Source organism: Mus caroli, unplaced genomic scaffold, assembly GCF_978045245.1.
Source record: "Mus caroli unplaced genomic scaffold, Mus_caroli_1 scaffold_2, whole genome shotgun sequence".
Taxonomy (NCBI): Eukaryota; Metazoa; Chordata; class Mammalia; order Rodentia; family Muridae; genus Mus; species Mus caroli.
Window position 1 is genome coordinate 67,666,548 of NW_028227257.1, and position 25,922 is coordinate 67,692,469.

The following is a 25,922-nucleotide window of genomic DNA, read 5'->3' on the forward strand; positions in this document are numbered from 1 at the left end:
GATCAGCCATCCCTGGGATGAACAATGGGAAGAGCTCTTGCTTCTCAGTCACCTCCCCGCCTCTCAGGCCTCTATAATTTGCTGGGAAGTTCCGATGATAGAATATGCCTTCTTGTTTTCCTTTTCTTCCACCCATTTTGGCTGTTGAAAGGATTGATTACTTCTCACATAAGCCGTTGTGTACCACTGTAATTAATGATGGCAAAGCCTTTGGAGATCCTCAGGATACATGATCTTTTAATTTATACCAGTTATATTGATGACCCCAGGCCAGGGGCATGATCCAGCATCTGAGATGATCCCTGTGACCCGCCACTTCATCGCTGATGTTTTTCTACCTTGCCCCCAGAATGCAATGCCTCTGTCAGCAGCCATATTTAAGAGTGAAGAGAAGAACCCCACCCCACAGTGTCCACCTCGGCTGGATGTCCAAACCATCCAGCCTGTGCTCTGGAGTCGGATGCCCAGCAGCTTCCTCAAAGTGGAGACAGAGCGGGTGAGCGAGCGCCATGGCTGGGTGGTGCAGTGCCTAGAACCCCTGCAGATGATGGCGCTCCACATCCCTGAGGAGAACAGGTACTGGAGGGGCCCACAGAGGAGCGGACAGTACTGGGAAGCCAGAAAGCTCCAGAGGGGAACCATGAGCATCTGCAGTAGACCCTAAGCTGTTCTAAGATAACTACAGTTGATATTCCACAGTACCTCAGTTCTGTCCTTTCTCTCTTCCAATATCATCATTCACTCCAAACCAGCAGAGAATATACCATAGTGCCCCAGCCATGGTACCTTCTGAAGACTAGTAATCAGGAAATATGTCCATGCCTTTAATTAAAATACAAGTGATCCTGAAATATATTTATTTTTACCAAAGGACAAGGAATGATTCGTGTCTAGTTTGATTTAGTGAATCCTGGTCCTCGAGTCCCTTTGTTAACAGGATTGTGACTGGTTTCAATCCCAGCACTTTGGGGATATATGGTTTGGTAAGATGCTCACATACTCCAAGCCACACCTACCTCAGCCACACTACAAAAGAGAAGCGCACCCACACCGTTGCTAGGATGAGAGTGAGGTCATATGGGTGACATCCAGTACCATTTCTGGCCATAGTGAGGGCAGAGTAAGTCTTATCATTGTGAATGTTATCCCCAGTATTCCTTAACTGAAAAGCTTTGTGCTTGGAGCTGGAGAAATGGCTCACTGGCTATGGTTTTAGCAGAGGACCTAGGTTCAATTCCCAGCACCCACACGGCAGCTCACAACCACACATAACTCCAATTCCAGGGGATCCATTGTCCCTTCCAGACCTCTGTGAATACCATAAATACACACAGTACACATTAATATATTCCAGCAGAACACTCGTCTACACAAAGTAAATACTAAAAGTCCAAATGAAAAAGCATATGCAGAAAGAAAAGGTGTTTTGCACTCCCATAGGATCCCCTTCGATCATGAAGGGGACCACTAGGAGACAGGAGAGTATGGGGGAAGAAAAGAAAGCATCACACCCATCCCAGCAAGCCCATTTCCAAGGTCCCCAACACACCATGAGGAGAGAAACAAAATGAGCATCTAAGAACCTCATCCCTAGGACTGCATGAACGAGGAAGCAACACACAAATAAGGCAAATAAGCTTCTGATGTCAGGAAGAAATCACCCACTCGGTTAGGCTAATGACTACCAGGTGGAAAAGTGTTTCCTCTCAAGAACAAAAGCGCAGATGAATTTGTTTTCCAAGGATGAAAAAAGCCTTGTAGGTGCTGCAGAGCTGGACAACACAGATGGTGTGAATGGTAATCTGGAAGTGGATGTGGGTGTGGCAGTGGGTGTGGCTGTGGATTGAGAGTGGGTGTGGCAATGGGTGTGGCTATGAATGTGGCTGTGCATGTGGCTGTGCATGTGGCAGTGGGTGTGAGCTATGTCTTCTGAGCGGCTGTGTTAGGAAACAGATTCACTTGAACCTTTAGGTATGAGGGCCAAGTCATTGTCATATTCCCAAGTGTTTTTCTCCTGGGGGATTTAGACTTTTTTTTCCCCTTCCATTTCAATATTTTGATATTTGATGAGCCAATTTCTTCCATTTCCTGAACTTTTTAGAACATTGCAATGAGGCATAGTGGATCATTAGGAATCCCGGTGGGGACCATAGCTCAGAGAAGGGGAATACACTCTTAGAGAAAGCATGGCAGAGGGGCTGGTGAGATGGCTCAGTGGGTAAGAGCACCCGACTGCTCTTCCAAAGGTCCAGAGTTCAAATCCCAGCAACCACATGGTGGCTCACAACCATCTGTAACGAGATCTGGCGCCCTCTTCTGGAGTGTCTGAAGACAGCTACAGTGTACTTACACATAATAAATAAATAAATCTTAAAAAAAAAAAAAAGAGAGAGAGAGAGAGAGAGAGAAAGCATGGCAGAGATTGCTGCCGTCTCCGCTGCGCTGGTTGAATTTTCTGGGGTTTCACAGGGCAACTACACTGAGTCCTGGCACTTGTTTCTCACTGTGTGGAATGGTGGGTTCTCTTGTCATCCTCAGGTGTGTGGACATCCTCGAGCTCTGTGAGCAGGAGGACCTGATGCAGTTCCATTACCACACACTGAGACTTTACAGCGCTGTGTGCGCTCTAGGAAATAGCCGAGTGGCTTCTGCCCTGTGCAGCCACGTGGACCTCTCACAGCTCTTCTATGCCATTGACAATAAGTACTTGCCTGGCCTCCTTCGGTCTGGCTTCTATGACCTGCTCATTAGCATCCACCTGGCCAATGCTAAGGAGAGGAAGCTGATGATGAAGAATGAGTACATCATTCCTATCACCAACGCCACCAGGAATATCCGCCTATACCCGGATGAGTCCAAGAGACATGGATTGCCTGGGGTGGGCCTGAGGACATGCCTCAAGCCAGGCTTCAGGTTCTCCACCCCTTGCTTTGTGGTGACGAGCGAGGACCATCAGAAGCAGAGCCCTGAGATTCCCTTGCAGATTCTCAAGACAAAAGCCCTGAGCATGCTAACCGAGGCCGTGCACTGTAGTGGGGCCCACATCCGAGACCCTGTCGGGGGTTCTGTGGAGTTCCAGTTCGTGCCTGTGCTGAAACTCATTGGAACCTTGTTAGTCATGGGGGTTTTCGACGACGATGATGTTCGCCAGATTCTCCTCCTGATTGATCCCTCTGTGTTTGGGGAGCACAGTGGGGAGACAGAAGAAGGAGTGGAAAAAGAAGTGACCCACACAGAGGAAAAGGCAGTGGAGGCTGGAGAAAAGGCCTGCAAGGAGGCTCCAGTCAAAGGCTTGCTGCAGACCCGATTGCCTGAGTCTGTCAAGCTGCAGGTAACTGAGAGCATCACATATACGCTGGTAAAATACCCTAAAGGGAGAGGAGAAAGCCTGGGTATGGGGGACTATGGGCACAAGCCTAGTCTCTTACTATAACAGATATGTAGAGAGTCCCTGAGAGATGTCTATTTTCGTGGGATATACTCCTTAAGCTTCCCCAAGACAACAAGAAAATGCCAAACTTCACTAGTGAGAAACTTTTAAATGTTTAGATGTCATATAGAAGTCTTTTCATAGTATTGGGTTTGCCCATGTCTTGTAAGCCTTTGAGACCCAGGTAACTATTTAATAGTTACCTGCTTAGCAAAGAGGATTGGACTCTGTAGCCAAAGTAACCCCAAGGAACTGATTCCCAGGACCATCACACCCATCACTCACTGTCACTGAGCTGTGTTCTTGCGCTAACATGATGGGGCCCTGCTGACCCAGCATTCACAACACTGCTACCCAAACTAAGGAGCCTTCAATAGCATCTGAAACAATGATTCCTTGGGTAAACTAGCATGGGCCGTGTGCTAAGTATGATAACCTTTGTCTTCTGAGCACTGAGACAAGGAGAAAAGAAGATGAAGAGCAGGGACCCTGGGTCAGCCATTCCTAGGATTCTGTTCTTCCTCTGCTGCTTACTGGATACGGAAACTCACAAGTCAGCAGCCAGGCAGGACCTTAGACTTCTCTTCTGTAAAATGGAAGTGATTCAAAAAGATAATGCCAAATATATTTTCATAAAAGATGTGAAGTATCTTCTATCATAGAAGGTGGAGTAATCTAGGATAAAAGTTCTCCCTTCTAATATGTATATATAGTCCGTTAATCAAGATATTGAGTATAGAGGGAAATGTAGCTATATAAAATCACATGGGCATTCTCACATGTGCATGCGTGTGCGTGCACACACTTCTACCTTATCGTTTTACTAAATGATATAAGTATGGTGCTGGGATACAGAGCCAAGATCTTTTCTTTAGTGTGAATCCCCTGACCAGCACTTGCAGTTCTTCCTTTTCACATTTGACCTCTGGAACTGGCATCTATTGCTGGTTCAGAGAGTTTTAAAGTGAACATCAGATCTCCAGTCATGCACTCCATAATGACACTTCAGTTGACAATGGACCACATATATGAGAGTGATTGTATAAGGTGATAACCATCTAATGAGAGACTAACCGTCTGTTGCTAAAATTTCTTCCCAGGGACAGATGTAAGTAACATCTCTACGCCTTTAACATTTCTACTCCTCCCCCTAAGGTCTCAATGTCAAACACAGGCTCATTCACTCTGGAGAACCAGTAAGTTTATTTGGTTTCTTTACAGAGCATAGGTGAGGGGCTATTTATAGGGGTCTGTGTGCTCCTCCCCCAACAGGCCACACCTGGAAACTCTTTACCTAGCAGGAATGAGGTCTTCCGTGTAACTATATAGATGGAACCTCTCTCCCTTCATCTTTTCTGGCCTTTGTACTTTATCCCCTCCCTGAGGCCATGTAAAATTAAGGCAGTGCATTCAACATGTGGTAGAAAGGGTCTGGATAGTAAGGGGAGGGTTTTTTGACCCTCTCTGCCCCTCTATGAGGGGACATAAATAGTCAACAAGGCCAGCTTGGAAAACCCTTTTGCAAAGGGGCACAACTGAACTCCCCAATATGGTGGTCTCTTGACTCAGAGGACAATCACTCACAACACTTGGTGTGCAATGTTTTCACCATGAAGTCACAAAACAGTGAATGCACCGGAGTGCATCCTTCTCACCCAGGCAGGGCTATCCACTAGAGAGCAAACGCTTTCAGACTTGAATGATCTCGCCCAGCCTTTGCAATTTTCTCACATCTAGCTTTTATTTCTAAAACAACTTAAGTTTGCAGAATGATAAGATCATTATCATAACAAAAGAACTGACCACAGATGAGCAGTGCAGCCGTCTGGGAAGCTGGGATGGGGAGCAAGCTTTCCAGCATTCCAGTCTTCTGCTGCTGCACAGTGTGAGAAAGGAAAGCTGTGCTCACATGAACACTTTGATGCTAGTTTTCATACCTGACTCCCCAGGAAAGCATTTGCTACAAGATGTTGCTTTCAGTAAGTTCTTTTGTCTCTCATTCCCTGGCCCTAATGACGGAATAGTTCATCTCTGGGTTTGGGCAGACTCATTCAGTAGCTTCATGATTACTCTGTTGCAATAGATGAATCAATCAATACACTTCCCTAAGTCTCAGTGTTATTGTCTGTGAAGTGGGGAACTGGCAGCTGTTTCTGTGAGCATTAAGTGCATCCTCTAAGGAAGTGTATGCACATGCTTTTTGTTACAGATGTGTGAACTCCTCAGCTACCTCTGTGACTGCGAACTGCAGCACCGAGTAGAGGCTATTGTGGCATTTGGTGACATTTACGTGTCCAAGCTGCAGGCAAATCAGAAGTTCCGCTACAATGAGCTCATGCAGGCCCTGAACATGTCTGCAGCCCTAACTGCCAGAAAGACAAGAGAGTTCCGCTCACCACCCCAGGAGCAGGTGAGTCCCATCTGAGTTTCCCTACAATCCCTGTGGAATTCAAAACCCCAGAAGAGGATACCTGAACCCTTCATAGTATCTTCAACAGACTGAAGAGCCATGGAAGCCACAACATCAAGAGATAGACTGAATCCCAAGTAAATAATGGCTGGGGAGTACCTGCCAATTATCTTGGCAGCGGCAAGTGGGGAGAACTTTTTGCAATGTGTTGTATAGGACTTATTTATGATTGTTGCTGCTAAGAGAGACAGTGACTTTGAGATGCATCTTAATGAAGGAATGGCATCTCATGGTAAAATAGTGCTATCAGGCTAGTTGGCCACTGTTCCCTAAGTGTTCAAAAGGAATGTAAATCCTTCAGTGTGGAAACCAGATCTGTCTTTGAAACTACAATCTTTTAATCTCATAAATATTTAATAAGCAGCCTATTCATTGTTGTCGATATAATTACCACATTTTATATTAATGGCACAACTACAAGTTCATTCAATTCCTTTCCCAATCTATTTTATGGGACATAGATATTTATATTGTCTTGCCAATGAACCACATATTGTAGCTTTTGAAGGACTCCTGAGTGACAATGCCCAAAGAGAAGGCAAAGCTAGTCGTTGAAGGTCCCTGGGACTGGTGGAAATAGATGATTGCACTGTGTCAAATGCGTGAGTATGCTATTACACCAACTGCCACCCAAGAATCATGAGAATATTACAAGCACTCCTGGCTTCTTTTAGACTAGCAGTGAGTGTGAGTGTTCCTCATGACACTGAGCAAATGATGCTCTCTCAAACTTTTGTGAGTAGTTGGAAGACAATAATGCAGAAATAGAGTGCCAATATTGGCTTCAGTTAGCAACACTACAGATTGGTTCCACATCACTCACATGTGGCATTGGATTCCTGACTGGCTTGTCTCAGTTTCTTCTGCTATGTGTGGGCCATGTTTACATCTACAGCCCAGGGTTGTTCTTAGGATGCCATGAGATAATGTATCTTAGACTGCTTAGCAAAATGCCTGCCACTGAGTAAGAATTCTGTAAACTGTTCCCTCTCCTGCCAATCATTTTAGTATTAGAGAAACCTTCAGCCTCACACCTTCTTCTAAGACCTTCTGTGAGTGACCTGCTGAGTAGAGATCACACATTTCCTGACATCTCTAACCTAGCCATCCCCACCTAGCCATCCCCATGCTCAGCAAACTAGCCAACATGCTCTTAGCTTCTGGAAGGAGAGGGTTGATTCCCATCTTCCTTCTCTCCATTGTAACTTCAAAGCTTTTCTTCTACCCTCCCTAGAGCCTAGACTCCTCTAGTCTTCCAAGTAGAGAAACCATTAAGTAGTCTGTAACTTGAATTCTTGCTTAAGACATAGACCAATGCTTCTTAAACAAGGTCACTAAAAGAACTTAGTAAATCAGATCACTTGGCCCTTTCTCTGGGATCTCTGAGTCAGTAGGCCTGGGGTAAGGCTCAAGGTTTTTCATTTTTAGCAGGTTTTCATGCATTGTTGATGCTGGTGGCCTAGAAAAGAGCACGAAGAGCTAACAAATTCAGGTGCTCTATTTACCCCTACCAGAGAACTTATGTCATGAGGAGACCTACCCATAGAGTTCTCAATGGAAGGAAGAATTTAAAGTCATTGAAAGACAATTTAGATCAACTTCAGAGGGTAGGATGCAAAATCACTTGAAAAATAGAATGTATGGAAATTGACCCCCGCTAGCATTACTTTTTATGATTAATGGAGACAGCAGAGTAAGTGCCCTGCTTTGTTGCCACTGAGGACTGCACATTTTTCATGACACTTTGTGGCGGTTACATTTAGAAATATCTTTACGTTCAACACTGCTACAGCATTGCAGGGGCTCTGGGAGTAGCTGCTAGGGCTCTTCTTATCAGCTAATGGTGAAGCATATTTATTACTAGAACAGAAGATTTTTCCTTTAATAAATGGACTTCACTATAATCATTTCTCTTTGTAAGTTTGTGTGTCCTCTTTATTTAAAATATTAATCTGTAAATTAGTTTAGTCTCACTAAACTTATCAAGAACACTAAGACAAAATAATAAAAGCAAAAAGAATGGCAGAATGAATGCAGGACATTAATCTAAATCTCAATAGTAAAACCTAAATGAAGATCCCGTACTGTTCAAAAATTAAAAGCTAACTAACACTCCATAAATATATATTCAGTATATATTATAAATAACTAAAGCTCAAGAAATCTATTGAGTATATAATATAAATAACTAAAACTCCAGAAATCTGTTGAAAATATATTATAAAATGCCTAAGTTGACAAATGTGAAAAGCACTCCACCAACTAATTTTCAAATGGATAATTACCTGGTAGAAAAATAGATGAAGAGCATCAGAAAAAAATTTACAAAATATGCAATAAAATTAGACTTAATGTGTGGAAAGTAAATTTCAACCTCAGCAATTAAATGCAAATTAAAGCAACAGGGATATGACATTCTTCACCCATCTAACTGGAAAATATTTGAAAATGTGTTAAGCTCTCATTACTGTAATAGAGATGGCAAAGTAACACACACTTATATAAATTTGGAATAATGCAAATTGTTGTGAGATTTCTGGGAAGCAATTTGCAATTCATATTGTAAGCCATTAAAATGTACAGACCTGTTGCTCCATTCATTTTGCTTCTAGTTTATTATGAGAAGATGATCAGACATGTGAATAAAAAGTATATAAAATGTTCAAAGCAACTTTGTCTATGAGAAAAACAGAAGCAAGTGGGGAGCGGGTCTAGTGTGTAAAAGCACTTCCTACACAAGTGTGAAGACCTTGTTGTGAATCCCTAAAACTCTTGTGTGAGGCTAATGCCGAGTGCGAGCATCTGTAATCCCAATGTTCGGGTGGTGAGAAGGGAAATGGAGGCAGGAGAATTCCAGGAAGTTCACAGACCAGCTAGCTTAGTGTCTGAAGTGAAAAGCAAATCATCGAAGACCCCGTCTCAAATAAGATGGAAGGCAAGGACCAAACTCTGAGGCTGTTGTCTTCTGACCGCAGCATGCATGCCATGGCTCATGTATGCCCACACGCACACGCGCACACGTGTACACACACACATACACACACACACACACCGGGTACTCACAAAAATAATAAAAATATAAACAAGAAATATTATAACAGATAGTTAATTTTATGTGAAATTTTATCCAGCCATAGAATGAAATAAATACATTGCACACGTTTGAAACTCATGTGTGAAAAATTGTCCAAGACAAAGTAAGTTTTAAAAACTGGATTTTAAGAAAGTTTATGTTAAGAGTGTGATTTGAATTTCTGTAGATATACATAAAATCTGAGATAAATTTATAATAATATTAATAACAAGATCATCTCTGCGCTGTGGGAATTTTCTACTTCAAATATTTTCCAAATTCCGTGCGAATAATGAACAGCCTTTAGTATAAGAAAAAGAAAAGAAAAATCTACTTTTATCTGTTAGCTACTTTTACTTTCCCTACCCTTCAAAAAGTTTTAAATAAAAAATTTAAAGAGTGGTGTCTAAGGCGTGATCTGAGCCCCTGTGGTTGCCATGGAAACCAGCTAGCCAATCCTCTTCTGCCCTCACAGATCAACATGCTTCTCAACTTTCACCTGGGAGAGAACTGCCCCTGCCCAGAGGAGATCCGAGAGGAGCTGTATGACTTCCATGAGGACCTTCTGGTTCACTGCGGTGAGCTGCTGAGAGGAGCTAGAACCACAAGCCATCCTCCTTTCCTAGAATGGCAGTGAGAAGTTGGGTCTGACAGACTGGCAGACTGAAAACCTTCACCTAGAAGAATCTTTGCAAGATACAGAGAGGGAATGGGAAAGTCTCTGGAGGAAAAAAAAAAAAAAGTGGGAGAAAGACTGGTGCCACACCTCACCCAGTTTACATACAGCAGTCTTCTCCCAGTCAAGCCAAGATTTTGATCCATTTTTTTTAGCTACTGTAAATTTTTTAAGTGGGTATTGATATCTTCCCTGAAGGATTCTAAGTCATTGATCCCTATTTGATGCATATCTGCTGATTTTTAAGTGGATCGTGGCATTTAAGATTCTTGTACATGGGTAACTTGAATAATATGTAGAGAAAAGCCAAGCTTCTCATTTAAAATAATAAATGTTAATGTATTTCTAGAGACTCTAGAGCCCTTTTAACATAGGTTAGGAAGAGTAAAGCCTTGGGATTAAATTTATTTGATGTTCGGGAACACAGAAAATCATATATTCTAGCAACTATTAGAAAGGTATAATGTAGATAAATACTCCTATGAGGCTGCCTGTAATTTCTTGAAAATGTTCCGGAAGGGTGGGAATTTTCTTTTTTATGTTCTTACCTACGTGATAAGGTAACCCTTAATATACTGTTTGGGTTTTCACTCTGTTCTGTGGCTTGCTAGGGGTTCCCTTGGAGGAAGAGGAAGAGGAGGAAGAGGATACTTCCTGGACAGGAAAACTGTGTGCTCTGGTGTATAAAATCAAGGGCCCACCCAAGCCTGAGAAGGAGCAGCCAACAGAGGAAGAGAAACCGTATCCTAGTAAGTGCACTGCCTTTTAATCACACAGCTCACGACTCTGTGCTCTCTCAGACCTAATCACGGATACTGGTTTTCTCCAACACTCTGTAAGACACATGGGTGTGTTTAAACTCTGAATGTAAACACAGGGGCATCTGGTCGTCATAGTTGGTAGTCAGTGTAATCTTTTTTTGTTTTGTTTTGTTTTATTTTCCTATGCTTTCCTGTAATTTAAGGAACTCACTTTTGGAATTTTCCTGAGAAAAGATCAGCTGTTTTGGTGTCTGCTCTGATTGTCTACTTAGACATTCCGCATAGATCTTAATCTTTCTTTCAACCTATAAGTGTTGCCAATGTCTCTCACTTCTGATGTCAGTTACTCAAGCAAGGAAAACTACTGCAACCAAATAAATTAAACAATAGTAAAGCAGGACTTGTAAAACAAAGAATGGGACTCTTTTTTCTTTACTATGGAATCGAGATTTCAGCAGCCTGCAGTCTTTGACCTGTTTTTTAAGGATGTCAAGTATTGTCCCAATTCCCTCTTCTCTCCTTTACACAGTAGGTAACTTCAACCATTTCTGACCCATGTTGAAAGAAGAACACTATCTTGCTTGACTATCTCTGAGTTATCATTCCAAGAAGCAGGTTGTCTGAATATATATGAAACCAGCCTGCTCCTTGCTACAGATTTGGCAAATTTATCATTTGTCTAAAGAAGCAAAAAATGTCCCAGGTTTAATGTCATTACTTTTTCTCTTATTCCCTACACCTATCTATCTTGGAAATCACTTTCAGATGATCTACTAGAGAAACAGACTGTCAAGATATGATAGGTGGAAACACCACTTTGGGGGTTCACACATCTTATTGCCCTTATATTAAACGCCCATCTCTGTTAGAATGTCTCTGAGGGGAGTAGATTATTCCAATTTATCAGTGGAAGCTTTCAATCCTCTGAGAGAATATATAGTAACATGGCTCTGGCAGTCCTGGTCAGTCCTATCCCATAACCATGCAAATGTTTTGGCTTTGATAAACTCAAGCCGACTGGATTGTAGAGCCCCCCACCCCACAAAAAAGTGACTAGAGACTCTCTGTGGTTTCCACCAAATAAGTACTAATAGCTTGTACTAACCCACATATCTCCTATATAACCTGCTGCGAACTGATTCTGGAAGTGGATGCTTTTTTTTGACAGTGTCTTATGGATAGGGTTCCCACAAAGTGACCATGTCATGTTAAGTGAACCGAGTCAGTCAGATGAAATCATTCATCATCTGCCTCTGAAAAGTCTCATTGTGTGGAGGGGTTCAAACACCAGGGATTATTTCCTACACAACTGTACCTCAGCACCACAGCAGACAGATCATGTTCTATCTTTTTGGATAGAATTCATACACTTTGTCTGCCCTTTAATTTCAAACATGGCTGCTTCCAGCCAGCTCACATAGACCTAGAAGGTCTTTGAATGCAATCCCTTGCCAGAGCAGCCATGTTGCTAAATTAAAATTCCTTTACCATAGCCAATTGTAAAAATGGTTAAAATCATATTAATTAGTGATAACTTGCCTATGTCATTACTTATGTGATTTATCTGGACAAAATAAAAAGAATTTAGGTGATTATAGTGAATTTACCAAACACCTCCACATATACTAGTTACTAATGTTATTAATGTTGTTAGCATCTGCATTTCTTCGTTATTCAAGTGAGGGAAATAGGAGTCAAAAGAATCAAGAGATACCAGTTCAATGATTTCTTTCCCTCTTGGATCCAGAAAATTTTCCTGGCCACTGGTCAACTGAGATAACTGAGTCAAGTGAAGCTATGACTTCCCTTCAGGTCTAAATTTCTTCTCTTCCTACAGTGCCATGCTGTTTCCTATGTCTGAGCAGATTAATAACTGCTCTGAGTCATCATTGGCAATGAAAGTCAGAGCCCAAAAGCATGCAGAATTTTAGTGCTTAAAAGTCAGTGATGCCAAAGATTTGGACTAGAGGCTGCCAGGTGAGGTGGTGGTAACCCCTCCCTGAAATTTGCCTTTATGAGCAGTTGGTGTGGATCAAATGGTCTCGGGAAAGAGAGAACAATACTGTTCTGACATTCATTTGAATGCTGCTAAGTAGCTCTGTGTTAAAGAGATTTGCTGAAATTAACTACAAGCCATAGCACCAATGAAAACCATCCCTATTATCAAAGAGCTATATGATAATGAAATAATTTAGCAATAGCCCATCATACCAGGTCATATTTTTATGTCTCTGTCTAGCACATTCGTAAGAGAGAGCCCTTGCATGCTAAGACTGGACTGCAAGCTGCCGTTAAAACAGAATTTCTTTAAATATAAATGTGTAGCTGTAGCAACTGAGTTATTTCTCCAGAAGAGATCAAGCAGCTGTTTCTCTTGAATTCTAAAGTTAAGAAAATGAAAATCAGCTATCGGATTTTACAGATAAAATGTGATGTACCTATGCCTTCTCCGTGGGAGATGATTTTCCTCATCTTCTCTGTAAAATGCCTCAAAGGATAGTCTCTCAAGCAATGCAAGCAAAGGAGACAGGGCCCCCTGCTGACCTGAGAGACCTTGTGCTGACCCACTGTAATACAGCAATGAAGAGCAGTGTTAAGAACTAGGAATGAGTCTGTCTGAAGGAGGTACGATGCCTTCTGTTCTCAGCCTGTGCTGTTTGCACAAACACTGCCTCCCTCTCACAGCGCTGAGCTGGCATTCTTTTCCCCGGGACATGCTTGCTTTCCTCTGCCACTCCTCTGATAAAGCCCAGACCAGAGGAGTCCCTAGAGGTGACTACAAATCCATCAAGTCCCAAAGCTGCTCCTTGAGGAAGCATTTGCCTTGTCACTGAATAGTATAACAGCTCTAAACCAAAATTCTCTCCAGTTGAATGCTACAGTTTATTTATGAATACTCCTGAGGAGAGAAAAGTGTTCTTTACAACCAGAGTAAGGCCTGGGCTCTCGTACAAATGAATACCAAATGAGATCACCACACCAATAGAAGGGGCTCTGTGGATTTAGAATTTAGAAATTTTAGGAAATAAATCTCATGATGGCTCAGGCAATATCATTAGACTTCCTTTCTAAAATTTCTAAATTCTTTCCAAATAGCTGTTCCTTAAGCCAGATGGACACACACGTACACACACACACACACACACACACACACACATACAGAAGAGAGGAAAAAAGAAACAGACAGACAGACAGACACAGAGACACACACAACATGAAGAGAGTGATCCTTCCTCTGCGAAGTCTTTCTTCTAACCTGGCTCCTCTTCCTCTTGCCTCAGCATGTCATGTAATGTCTGAAGTTTGAGTGACTTCCCTCCCTATGTGGGGTTTCTATTTACCTCTCCTTACTGAGTCTTAATGTGAGGATTTTTTTTTCTATATTCATTCCATTGACCTAAATTTTTTAACCTATAATTGCAAATTATTCACTTTAAGACTCACAAACATAGAAAGTGGGGCCTTGACTATAAAAGTGAACTTAGATCTGGATAGGTACTCTTACAGTAATGAGGCTGGGTTGTAATAATAAAATTCAAAGAAAATTACAATTTATGTCCTGAGGAGGGGTTGGAAACGTGTTGTAAGAATGTGAACAAGCAGATAAAATAGGAAAGAAAAGCATTGTGTTGACAACACTGCACAAGAATGACAAAAGACTGGAAAGTTCAAGCTGAATCCAGGGATGACAAGTTAGGGTGGGCTGGAGTCTATGGGGAACCGAATGAGATGCAGTGAGGATATAAACACTGTGCCTCAGAGGATTGCTAGTAAAACCCAGTTCACCAATACAGTGTTCTCATTTGCTGTATAAGGCTTGGCCCTGTAACTGCATAGATGAAGGATTTGGTGTATATGTGGTACCCACATTACCCTGTGCCATAAGCCCCTCTATAAATACTATTGCTTCTCACATAAGCAAACACTCTTATCCCTATTTTATAATTAAAGGCAAATATTTTACCCAAACTCTATGTGGTGGCATTGATCTAAGACATTGATATCGCTATATGTATTGTTTATATAAAAGTACCATGTCTTCTGTAAGCAGTGATTGTATGTAGGATTGTAGGCCTGCATCTGCCCCACCACAGGGCACAGCTACATGTGGAGGCAGAACATGGGGAGTTTGACTGCGCTTACTCCATGCCTCAGGAAGCCCCCAAGGCACCAGGAGCTCCGACTTGTCCCAGTGGGAATGATTGTCCTTGGCAGTCTTGGTGGCAGTTATAGCTAGGAGCGCAGAGAGACCTTCTACTGGAGATTAGGCTTTGGCTCTGTAGATGAAGGCCTTCTTCATGGCTCCCCATGGAAGATCCTGATGAAAAGAGAGAGTCCATGGTTCTAAACAGCTTATTGTCATGGTGGAAAGTGGATGCCTAAAACTGTACCCCACTTCTCAGGGGAGGCCTGAGATTAAATACCTTTTGTAGGAAAGAATGTCTGGGAAGAGGAACTTTTATTGGCTAAGCCCTGGGCCTCTAGGTACCTCATTAGCCTGAGCCTACATGACCACAGGACACATTTCTTTTATGTGAGAAGCATGGCACATACTCCAAGTCAGGAGTCTGGCAGGGAGCTAGAAGTCACCTAAGCCTCAGATGTCTTGGCCTGCTCTACCTTACCAAACTTCCTGGCATGGTTTTACATCCCACAATTGTGAAAGTTTCATTTTTAAATTGATTTTTATTTCGTATGCATTGGTATTTTGCTGGCCTATGTGAGGGTGTTGGATTCTTTGGAACTAGAGTTACAGACAGTTGTAACTGTCTGGGAGCTGCTATGTGGGTGCTGGGAATTAAACTCAGATTCTCGGGAAGAGCAGCCAATGCTCTTAGCCACTGAGCCATCTCTCCAGCCTTATGTTTCTTGTACATCATTAGTTTGCTCAATGTAATGAAATGGTTCTGATGAACAGGACTGGAGAGTTAAACAACCAAGTCTTCCATTCTTGCTCTGCTTCGCTTCTGTAAGGTTAAATACATGATGGCTCTGTGTCTCAGTATTTCTTGCCTGTAAACTGAAAAGAGAGTGAATACTTACCTTGCTTGGTCATTATAAGGATTAGATTATTTAGTATATGCAAAGCATATCTGACACAGTGTTGAATTTCAAATATTTGATGATTACCTCCCATATTCCAGGTGCTGTTTGGGGCACCAGTAAATTATGTTTGAGAAAAATAACCTCTCAATCAAGGATTTCACTCAGGGAGACATTGGAGCCAAGGAGACAGAAATGCTCTGGGTGATATAACTTGAATAAGGACTGTGGCAGACGCAGACAGTATGATACCTCAGATGATAGCAAGAGGCCATGTACAAATATGGAATATACAAATAAGATGTTGAATGTGAAGGAGAATGCTGGTTACAGATAAGATTAAAGATGTTGGCCAGCTAAGTGTTGGTCAGGAAATAGGGACTATTAGAACCAGAGTGGCAAAAGAGAAGCAGAGAAGCACAGCTCTGAGAAAGATACAGGGTCAGAACTGACTGTATTGTTCCCTTTCTGTGACTTATAGCCACAGATACACACCAGATCCTCTGGGGCTCAGGTAAGCAATGTGGGCCCTCTATTTTGGTAATCTATGTTTAAAACTGGAGAAGAAACTCTTACATATACTGAGTTGAGTCCTTCGTACCTGGCACTGTCCTAGATATTTTATATGTCACCGTTCTTGACTTTTTTCTCCCAGTGAGCAACCAAGCTCAGTGAGCTGTTGCTTCCTGTTTATATCATGCCTGTTGTATCAGGCATTTAGACTTGAGTAAGGATGCCAGGCTCTCATTGCCCATTCATAGTGCTGGCTTAGCTTTATCTTCATCTCAGGTGTTTCTCCACATCTTAGTCACTATTCCATTTCTGTAATGAGACACCATGATCGAGGCAACTTATAAAAGGAAACATTTAACTGGGGGCTGCTTAGGGTCACAAGGTGAGTCCACTACCATCATGGCACCAGAGCAGTAGCCATCTGCATGGAGAAAGAATCAGGTCTGGCATGGGCTTTTGAAACCTCAAAGCTCTCTCCCAGTGACACACTTCCTCCAACAAGCCCACTCTGAATCCTTCCCAAGACAGTTCCACCAACTAAGGACCAAACATTCAAAGACCTGAGCCTCTTGGGTGGGGGAGGAGCATTCTCATTCACTTCCCCTTCCCCCAATCAGATCAGTGAGCACTCTCTGTCCCTTCTGTGCTCTTTTCTCTGTCATATCACCATCAGTCATGCAATTGCCTGTACAGTTTGAGAAAGTGATTATGAGTCTGGATGACTGATCTCAAAAACAACAGGCTAATTATCTCCTTATGATGGATGAGACCCCAGGGAGTCATAGAGCAGAATGCGGCTAGAACGTGCGAGTGCAGTTTCACTGGTGACTTGTGGAGTATTGCTGCTTCTGACACTAAAAAGTATCCAGGTGGTGAGGAAAGAAGGGTGGGGGTTTGCATGCTTGTTTCTACCCATATGTATGAGGCTCTGAGCAAGGTAGAAAGTCATGTACAGGGTCCCCGATGGAGGAACTAAAGAAAGGACCCAAGGAGCTGAAGGGGTTTGCAGCCCCATAGGAGGAACAACAATATGAACCAACCAGTACCCCCAGAGCTCCCAGGGACTAAACCACCAACCAAAGAGTATACATGGAGGGACCTATAGCTCCAGCTGCATATGTAGCAGAGAATGGCCTTGTCAGTCATCAATAGGAGGAGAGGCCCTGGGTCCTGTGAAGGCTCTATGCCCCAGTGTAGGGGAATGCCAGGGTCAGGAAGTAGGAGTGGGTGGGTTGGTGAGCAGGGGGAGGAGTAAGGGAATAGGGGGTTTTCAGAGGGGAAACCAGGAAAAAGGATGTAAATAAAGAAAATATTTAATAAAAAAAGAAAATATCCAATAAAATTTTCAAAAAGCAAACAAACAAACAAACAAACAAAGGAAAGCCATATAGGAAGCCAAAGACCTGAACTTGATCCCTAGAACCCTTGGGAAAATGTTGGTGTGGTGATGTGTGCTTATAATCCCATCCCTGGTAAGGCAGAAATAGACTGATCTCCAGGGTTACCTGTCCAGACATCCTAGCCTACTAGATTAGCTATCGGCCAGTGAAAGACCCTGTCTCAAGAAACAAGGTAAACAATACCTGGGGTTGACGTAGGGCCTCCACCGACATGATTACACATATGCACACACTCCTGTGCATACACGTGTACCTCCACACCCAAACTCATGTGTGTACACAAGCACACATAGATGCACTATAAAACAGAGGAAGGGAAATATAGAGACAGATTTAGCAGAAAGGAACAGCAGCCAGAAGACTGTGCACAATCTGCCCTGAAAGTCTAGTGTGACTCAATTGTGGAGTCCATAGTCTGTCATAAACAGTCAAAACCCTCCACATTCCATGCTTATCTCTCACTCCCTTGGGTGCCTTAGCAGACATACTATTTACAAGAACCCACTTCTGTTTAAGAAATTGAAATGTTCTTTACTTAAACAAAATGTAAGGGGAGGATTAAGCTGTAAGGGCCGCGATGGTAGGGAAATGTGGTCCCTGCGACATCTGTCCTTTCTGTTCTTAGGTGATGGTTATAAGGATTGACTGTTAATTCGAGTGTAGGACTTAACACATTGCTGGACACGCGGGAAATGCTAGCTAACATGTGGCTATAATGATTGCAACAAGAACGGTGATAACTGGCAAGGAGCTGAAAGTCTTGCCCTATTCCTAGGCTAGGGAAGCCAGAACAGATAAAAACAAGTATGTACATCCCAAAAGCACGTGGAGAGCTGGGGCATGTGCTGATGCTGAGAGCCCTCAGCCAACCTCAGCTGCTGTTCTTTGGGATGTTCTTTGGGATGTTCTTTGGGATCCAGGAACACACATTAGACACAGTAGTTACCCAAGAACAATGTGCCAGAGTCTTACAGGCTTTTGCTTTCCTTTCAGACCACCTGGAAGTGTCATTCCCAGCCTGTGGTCTTGTTAAATAAGGTAAATGGGTCCCAACTATAGATGTTGGGCCAGAGAAACATTGGAGAAGCACAGAGAAATTGACCTGATTAACTTGCCTAAAGTTGAGACCTTGATGTCCATGGATTTAACTTTCCCCTGGCTTTCTGCATTGCTAAGCAATAGATACTTGGTCATTTGGTATGTTTGACCTGAAGAAGCTCCAAGATAGAGAACACATAGGATAGGAATCCCTTCCCCTGTAAACCTTGGTAGCTGAATGGAGAATGTGTGACCATGTCATGTGACCTCTGACAGACAGTTTCCTCTCAACAAGCAATCAGGACAACCATCACAACAAAGGCCATGTGGTTCCCAGAGCTCAACTCCCCCATCTAGGTGATTAATGGTGTGCACTGACTTTGATGATGGCCACTTACTGGCATCAGGAACTGCTGGAATTTTGAGATTTTGTTTTATTTCTTCAATCTTAGGTTTTACTCGTAGGAAAAGCAAGCTGAATAACATTGAAATTGAACACTAAAAGTGGTAGTAAAATCTTGCTGCTTACCCATTTAGCCCAGTGAAGCTACAGGCTTTCATTTGCCGCTTGAATAAATTATTACCACTCTTTCAAGAACACAGCATGTCTCATAGGCATATACTTTCAGATGCAGACAGAGACACAGAGAGGTGGTTGACTTGTCTGAGGACACACAGCTGGCCCTGCCCAGGGATTTTACAACTTTACTCCAAGAGGAATTTTATAGGGTGATTTTATTTTATTGGTAAAGAAAATGAGATTCTAAGAAAGTAATCTGACCAAGAATGTCAGGAAAAAGAACTAAAGCTTTATGGGTTTCAGGATTTTACATCTGAATCTATTTCATGACTTATTAAGAGAGTGTCTAGACAGTAGGCATAATGTAAGTTTAAGTTACTAATAAAATATCTATTTTTCGGAGGGTTATGAAGGTAAATAACTCGAGATGATAAAGTACAAGGAATAGTTTCTAACAGCCTGGGGCATCACCGTTTAATAACTGTGATGTTAGGTAAGTCCTTAGCCTCTCTGTGTTTGTTTTCTTTATATGTAAAAGAAAAGTAACGAAGAAGGGTTTGATAAAATAGTGCTGACTTTAATACTCTGAGGCTAGAACTCCTCATTCACCTAAGCTTCTGCATTGAGTGTAAAAAGCATAGGCCATATGAACTTTCCACATTTATCAGGTCAGTGCTTTTAGCAAACGAGAAACAGAAAACCCAGCTATGGGAGAGGAGGCAGAGAGGGGCCACGCTGATGGACATAACTGTAGAGTTAGAGATGGAGCCATCTGCTGGGATGGATTGAGCCAGTAGCTGTGCCCACTTTCCACAGTCCACTTGTTCCAACTTTGTTTTTAGATGAGCAGTAGGATGCCAGCTACAGTCTTAAGGGGCTTCAAATACATTCCTTACTGTGTCAAAAGGATGATGAGCAAGACAGCTTCTCCTGCTGTTCTACAGGCTCTGTGACCACCTTTGATTGACTAGAAAGGTTGGTCAAAAGCCAATCCATGATGCACCAGACAACTTGATCTAAAAAATAGTTTCTGAGTGACTCAAGTTGATAGGACCTATGTTTGAAATAAAGTTGGATCCTTGAGAAATATTAACCACAGAGTAGAGAGGGCCCCTACCCAAGCAGGGTCTTAAATACTCTTAAGACAGAAGAGCCAGGTGAGTTCTACATGGTGGTGTATATGCTGTCTATCGCCTGCAGCATCACCCCTTTCTCAGTGGAGGGGCTCAGTAGGATGTAGGTTGTAATAGCATTTGATTTTCAGAGGTAGAGGCAAACCTGGCTTCATGAAAAAGATAGCAAGCACTTTGTATGATCTCTACGTGCTGTCCATCAGTCCACAGCTGTTCTTTGTGCTTAATGTTAAGTCTGGCTGAGCCTGAAGCTCTGGGCCAGTTGGATAAAGACCTCAGCTTTGTGAACAACCTGATAGAGTCTTAGCCTCAACAAGTTTTAAAAATTCTCTACTCAAGACCTAGAATCACAGTATACAAGCTTCCTAATCACTTCTGTAGCAAGTAACCATAACCCTACCAACACCCCAAACAGCACAAACTTACAACCTTACAGTTTCAGAGGTTATCAAACTGAAGTGACTGAGCCTGATTGCACTCCTAGAGGGCCCGTTCTTGTCCTTTGATCTTCTAGAGGACCACTGCCTTCTTTGGGTAGAGAACATCCCTACTAAGACCCCAGTCATTCTTTGCTGACTCTCTCACCTCTTCTCTCAAAGACTCTTGGGATGAAATAAGCCCCCAGGTCGTCCACAGTAATCCCTCTGACTCAGAATCTCTCAGTTAGTGTTATCTACAGAGTCCCTTTTGCCTGGTGAGGTAACACAACTTCTGCAGACTGGGATATGGAGATCTTTTAGTGGATGGGGGCCCATTGTTCAATCTAAGAATAATAGGAAAACAGAAAGCAGAGATCAAAAATACAATTACTACCACCATCGCCATGACAGCCTCTTAAGCTGGGGGCCTATCAGAGGCTGTTGGCAAGTGCTGGTATAGTAAATCATCGTCTCCTATATATGCTTTTTTTTTAATTGAAAATAGTTTTTTACTACAATATATTTTGATTATAGTTTCCCCTTCTCCAGCTCCACTGAATTCCTCTCCATTTCCCCAGCCAATGAGATCCATCCTCCTTCTTTGCCCTCTTAGAATACAAACAGGTAGCCTTCCCTTGGGAACTATCCACACCTGTTCAAGCTTCTGGCCATCTACAGCACACCACAGGCTGACTTTCAATCACCTGGGATTTTAAATAGGTACACACTGTTTAAATCCACAGAATTTTCTGTTCCATTGTACAGTGAACATTATAAACCTCAGTACATTATTAACCTTAGTACAGTGTAGTTTCGTTTATTCTATCTCCTCAGTGTAATTGGAATTTGTTTCTTCCAAGCTGCCCCAGATTTAAGACTATTCTCAGAAATTTAACAGTACAGGTGTGGGATTTGCTTTGCCAGGGGCCATCACATTCCCTTTGATAAGAAGCATGTAGTTCATCGAGAGATGACCATTTGCCTTGTGATCTAAATTTGGAGAGAAAAGAAGAAATATATTCAGAAAAGTATTTGAAAGTTCTAGACCCCTGCAGTTTTAAGATGGAAACCTGCACCATGAGAGCAAATGACCCTTTTTTATTTGTGGTAGTTAAAGGAGAGGTCTTGTGACAATGGTAGATGATTGGTGATTTTTCCTGTAAGGGTCACATGTGGACAGCTTAGAGTTCTGAAATCAAAGAAGCAAGTTCTAAAATGACTGGTGGTGCACAGGAAACAACTGAATCAGACACTCCCAAGTGGGCGTCCTAAATCAAGCTCCGATGGGAAGACATTCTGTTTCTTTTGCAGAACATAGGACTAGTGCAAAAGCCAGGGAGTGAAGAAACTATTGTCCTCTCCCATGTTCCCTGGAGCGTTAAGTCTTTCTAAGAAACACGGTGCCTGTGCGGCCATTCTGAGATAGCTTGAATAATCATTTTAAATGTGATGTGTCAGTCATGTATCTGAGTAAGTTGCCTATGTGTAATTACACTAATTGCAAAAATGAAATGCATTAGCGTGTTAATAATAATAATCTCATCAGGGAAATCATAGTGCACAATTCACTTCGTTCCATTTTTTTTTTCTTGGCAGTTTGGTTTATTTTGCTCATCATGTAACACAGGTCTCTTAGTGATATATATCTTCCTTTGCTTCTTCATTCCTTTCTTTTTGGCATAAAGAGTATCACTTTCTAAAAGTCCCATGAGCTGAACCCCTGGGGGCACTTGACAGCTCCTGCTGAAGTGGATAGAAATCTGAAGTCTGAACCACCCTCATTTTTATTTTATTTTATGTATTATTTTTTTAATTCTTGACAATTTCATGCACACATACAATGAAATATAATCATATCCACCCTGCCTCCCTCTCCCAACTCTCCCCACATATCTCCCCAGCATGCCCCCTACTTGCTTCCTATCTTTTTTCTAAAGATCTATTGTATTTTGTGTACGTGTGTGTCTTTGGGTGGGCATATGCACCTGAGTAACACTGTTCACAGAAGCCAGCGATATCAGGTACCCCTAAAGCTGAATTACAGGTGGTTCTGAGTCACCCAACATGGGTGATAGGACCTGCAGCCAGGTGCTGTACAAGAGCAGCAAGTGCTCTAAACCATTGAGACATCTCTCTGTCGCCCCTCCTCTTTTTTAATTTCTTTTAAGGTGTGTTTGTTGTTTGTGTTATTGATTTTGATAAGTCCAGTTAGCACTGTCTGTATATGCATGGACATGGGGCCACCCACTGGAGCACAGGAGAATTACCGCTAGAAAAAGAATGCTTCTCCCTCCTCTAGCAGCAATCAATTGGCAATGGGTCCTCATTAAAGGATGAGGCCAGAAGCACATCTCTCCTATTTATACAAGAACTGGGGCTTGGTGGTTTAATCTAGTGAAAATAACCACAGCTGTGCGAATGCATGAAGTTGATAGCCAGGGTGTGTCTGGAAGACAGCATTCTTACACCCTTCTCATCCTCTAGTTCCTTCATTCTTTATACCCTCTCTTCCATTTCATTTCCTGAACCACAGTAGAGGGCAGGATAGTTAATACAAATATCCCATTTAGGGCTGAGCACTTAGTCTCTTCTTCACTCTTCATTCTTTATCACTTTGAACAGCTATTCATTTCTGTATTAGCTTCTGCCCACTGCAAAAGGAGGCTTCTCTGACCCAGGCAGAGTAGCCCAGTTTATGGGTATTAATACAAATATTTAGAAGCCAATTTGACATGACCAAATAACTTACATACATTTTTTAGTTTCCCCACCTAGGGACCTATGGGCAATAATGGTGTTCTGAAATGATTTTACAGAGGCACCTAACAAGGTCGGTCTTGGGCACCTAGAAAAATCCCCATAAAATAGCATTTGATTCAGAAGCTAATTTAGAGGTGACACTACAGGATGTTACTTGGTTTTCAGTCAATGACAGGCAGAAAGATGTCCGTGACATAAATCCTGGTTCCTGAAAGCTCACTGATGCTACAATGAACTTCCAGTGCTACAGAACTAACCAGAGAAGGCCATATAACCACTGAATAACACAGACTCAACACCTCCCTTCTCTGAAGATGACTGGTCTTAAGCCCAAATTTAGCTCAAATTAAGGAGGAAACTTTCAGAGCCCTTCAAGCTAACAGAGAGCACTTTAGTGCCCTGTGAATAATGGTCAGAGCCCTTAACCTCCAGGATTCAATTCTCAAAATAATGATTCTTTAATCCTTACTCTATTTCTCAATATGAGGAGTCTTGCTCTCATGAACTCACTTTTAATCCAAGCAAAGAAATATCCTTAAACTGTAGCTTTCTAGATGGAAGTCTTGGTTCACTAATCAAAATCACACAACCTGATGGAGTGGGGTTACCCAAGCTGGAGAAATAGCTTTGTTGTCAAGGGATGACAGCTTTTGCTTTGTGAGAGATGTGGTCCATCCAGCAATGAGGGTCAAAGTTTTTTGGTCTTGGAGATTTTTCAAATTCACAAATATTAGAGTTCTAATCTAGGCTATTTATATATCAGTATTTACTTACTTAGAAATTAAAAATGCAGTATTTTAAATGCTAGTTCATCTAAAAATAATTAAAATGTATAGCTACACACTTATTAATATATTTCCCAATTTTTCTTTGGAAAAGAACTATATGCTTTTATCTTTTTTAAATGTATTATTTGAAAGATAACGGAATTCTTGCATTTGACAAAAAATGGGGGAAATAGCCTAAAATGAAAGTGTACTTGGGAGAGGACTAATAATTCTATAGCTTATTGGTGCAGTTGTGGAGTCTTTCCTAATAAATGAATAATTTTCAAAATTTAGTTGGTATATGCAGATTTAAACAAATTAGCTTTATACTTTAATACATAATTGACAGCTTCCAAAGAAGGAGTCAATTTTCTTGAAGAGGATAGCCCCTGATAGCTGATCACCATCCAGTGGAAGCCCACACATACAAGACTATATTGGCAGCCTAAATTGGACTTAATGGGCTTTTTTAAAGAGAGAGCATACAAAGTAGGTAAGGAAGGATAGGAGATGGATCTAGGAAGAACTAGAAGAAAGGGTAAATAAAATCAAAACACACCATACAAAATTCTAAACTGAAAAAGAAGTCCACTGGAATAGCTTGCTTGTTGGTTGTCACTAGTACAAAATTTTTGTAGCTGCATTGTTCTGTGGAAATCATTATTTTCTTTAATAATGCAGAGTTACCAGCTGTTGACACAGTTCATTATAAATATTTTCAAATCACATTTGCTAATATGAATGATTTAATCAGGGGATCTTTAAGTATTGAGAAGCTGTCAAAGCTCACAGTGGCAGATAAACGTTTGCCAGAATTCAGGTTTTCACTTGAAATTCAAATTTCTTTATTGGCAGTAAATACTATCATTTACATTGGAAAAATTTATTTATTTATTTATTTGTGGAAAAAATATTAGTTATCCAAGACCAATTAGTCACAGGTTGTTTCTCTTCTTATTTAAAATGGCATTCCATCAGAGAGAGGCTACCTTAGCTGGCAACTCAATTACACACAAATGTTTTTCCTCAAGAAAAAAACACTTAGTGCTGACGTGCACCTTTGTGCTTCTCGCCATTTTGTTTATAGGGTTAAATGATATTATCTTGAGAGTTTTATTGATAAGATTATTCTTCATTCAAGACATTCTAATGTAAAATTGGCTGTTTTCCCAGGAAAGTGACAATAAGTCTTGCTGACTTTGTGTTCTAAGGTCCCAGCAATTTTTATGTATCATTTTTTTCTCTACCATCAGTGCCAATATCAATACAACTAAACATCAAATAATATCTTTGAATCATTATGTCCTTCCCAAGTGCCTAAAGAATTCTGAGTCCCCTAATCTGAAGATTAAACTTTCACAACTACCATTAGTTATGGTATTAATTGTTAATGTTTGTTAAGTATATTCTAGTATAATTTTGTACTGATTATTTTAAGTTTCATATATAAAGATATACAGAGGACCTAACACATTATAGAAATATAAATTTCTTCATCTATAAATTTGGTAATTTTTTTGAGAATTTTGCATGTATTATTTTACACTCTTTCTACCTCTCTCTTTCCTAGCTCTAATTCCTCCTGTGCCCCTCCCTCCCTCTCAGATTCATGGCCCTATCATTATTATTATTATTATTTTCTTATACATACATACATACATATGTATACGTGACTATAACTTCCTGAGTCCATTTAGTGTTTCTTGTATATAATATGTTTAGGGCTGACTACTTGGGACTGGAGATTATATCAGGGGGCTTGTCCCTAGAGGAAACTGACTCACTCTCTCTCTCTCTCTCTCTCTCTCTCTCTCTCTTCATAACCATTAATTATCTGTAGTACTTCATCTAGTGGTAGAGCTCCATGAGCCTGCCCCTATCCATGTTGGCATGTCAGCTGGTATTGTTAGCATTCAGGT

General features: G+C 41.6%; 1 protein-coding gene across 2 annotated transcripts in view; it reads left to right on the plus strand.

Moving 5' to 3' along the window:
• Positions 1-25,922, plus strand: part of Ryr3 (ryanodine receptor 3) — a 569,960-nt gene that overhangs the window by 376,204 nt on the left and 167,834 nt on the right. For both annotated transcript variants that reach the window (XM_029469442.1, XM_085834580.1), the window contains 5 exons: positions 350-576; positions 2,539-3,331; positions 5,640-5,840; positions 9,449-9,551; positions 10,261-10,398. In XM_029469442.1, coding sequence (XP_029325302.1) covers positions 350-576; positions 2,539-3,331; positions 5,640-5,840; positions 9,449-9,551; positions 10,261-10,398 — 1,462 coding nt within the window. The remainder of the gene's footprint in view (positions 1-349; positions 577-2,538; positions 3,332-5,639; positions 5,841-9,448; positions 9,552-10,260; positions 10,399-25,922) is intronic.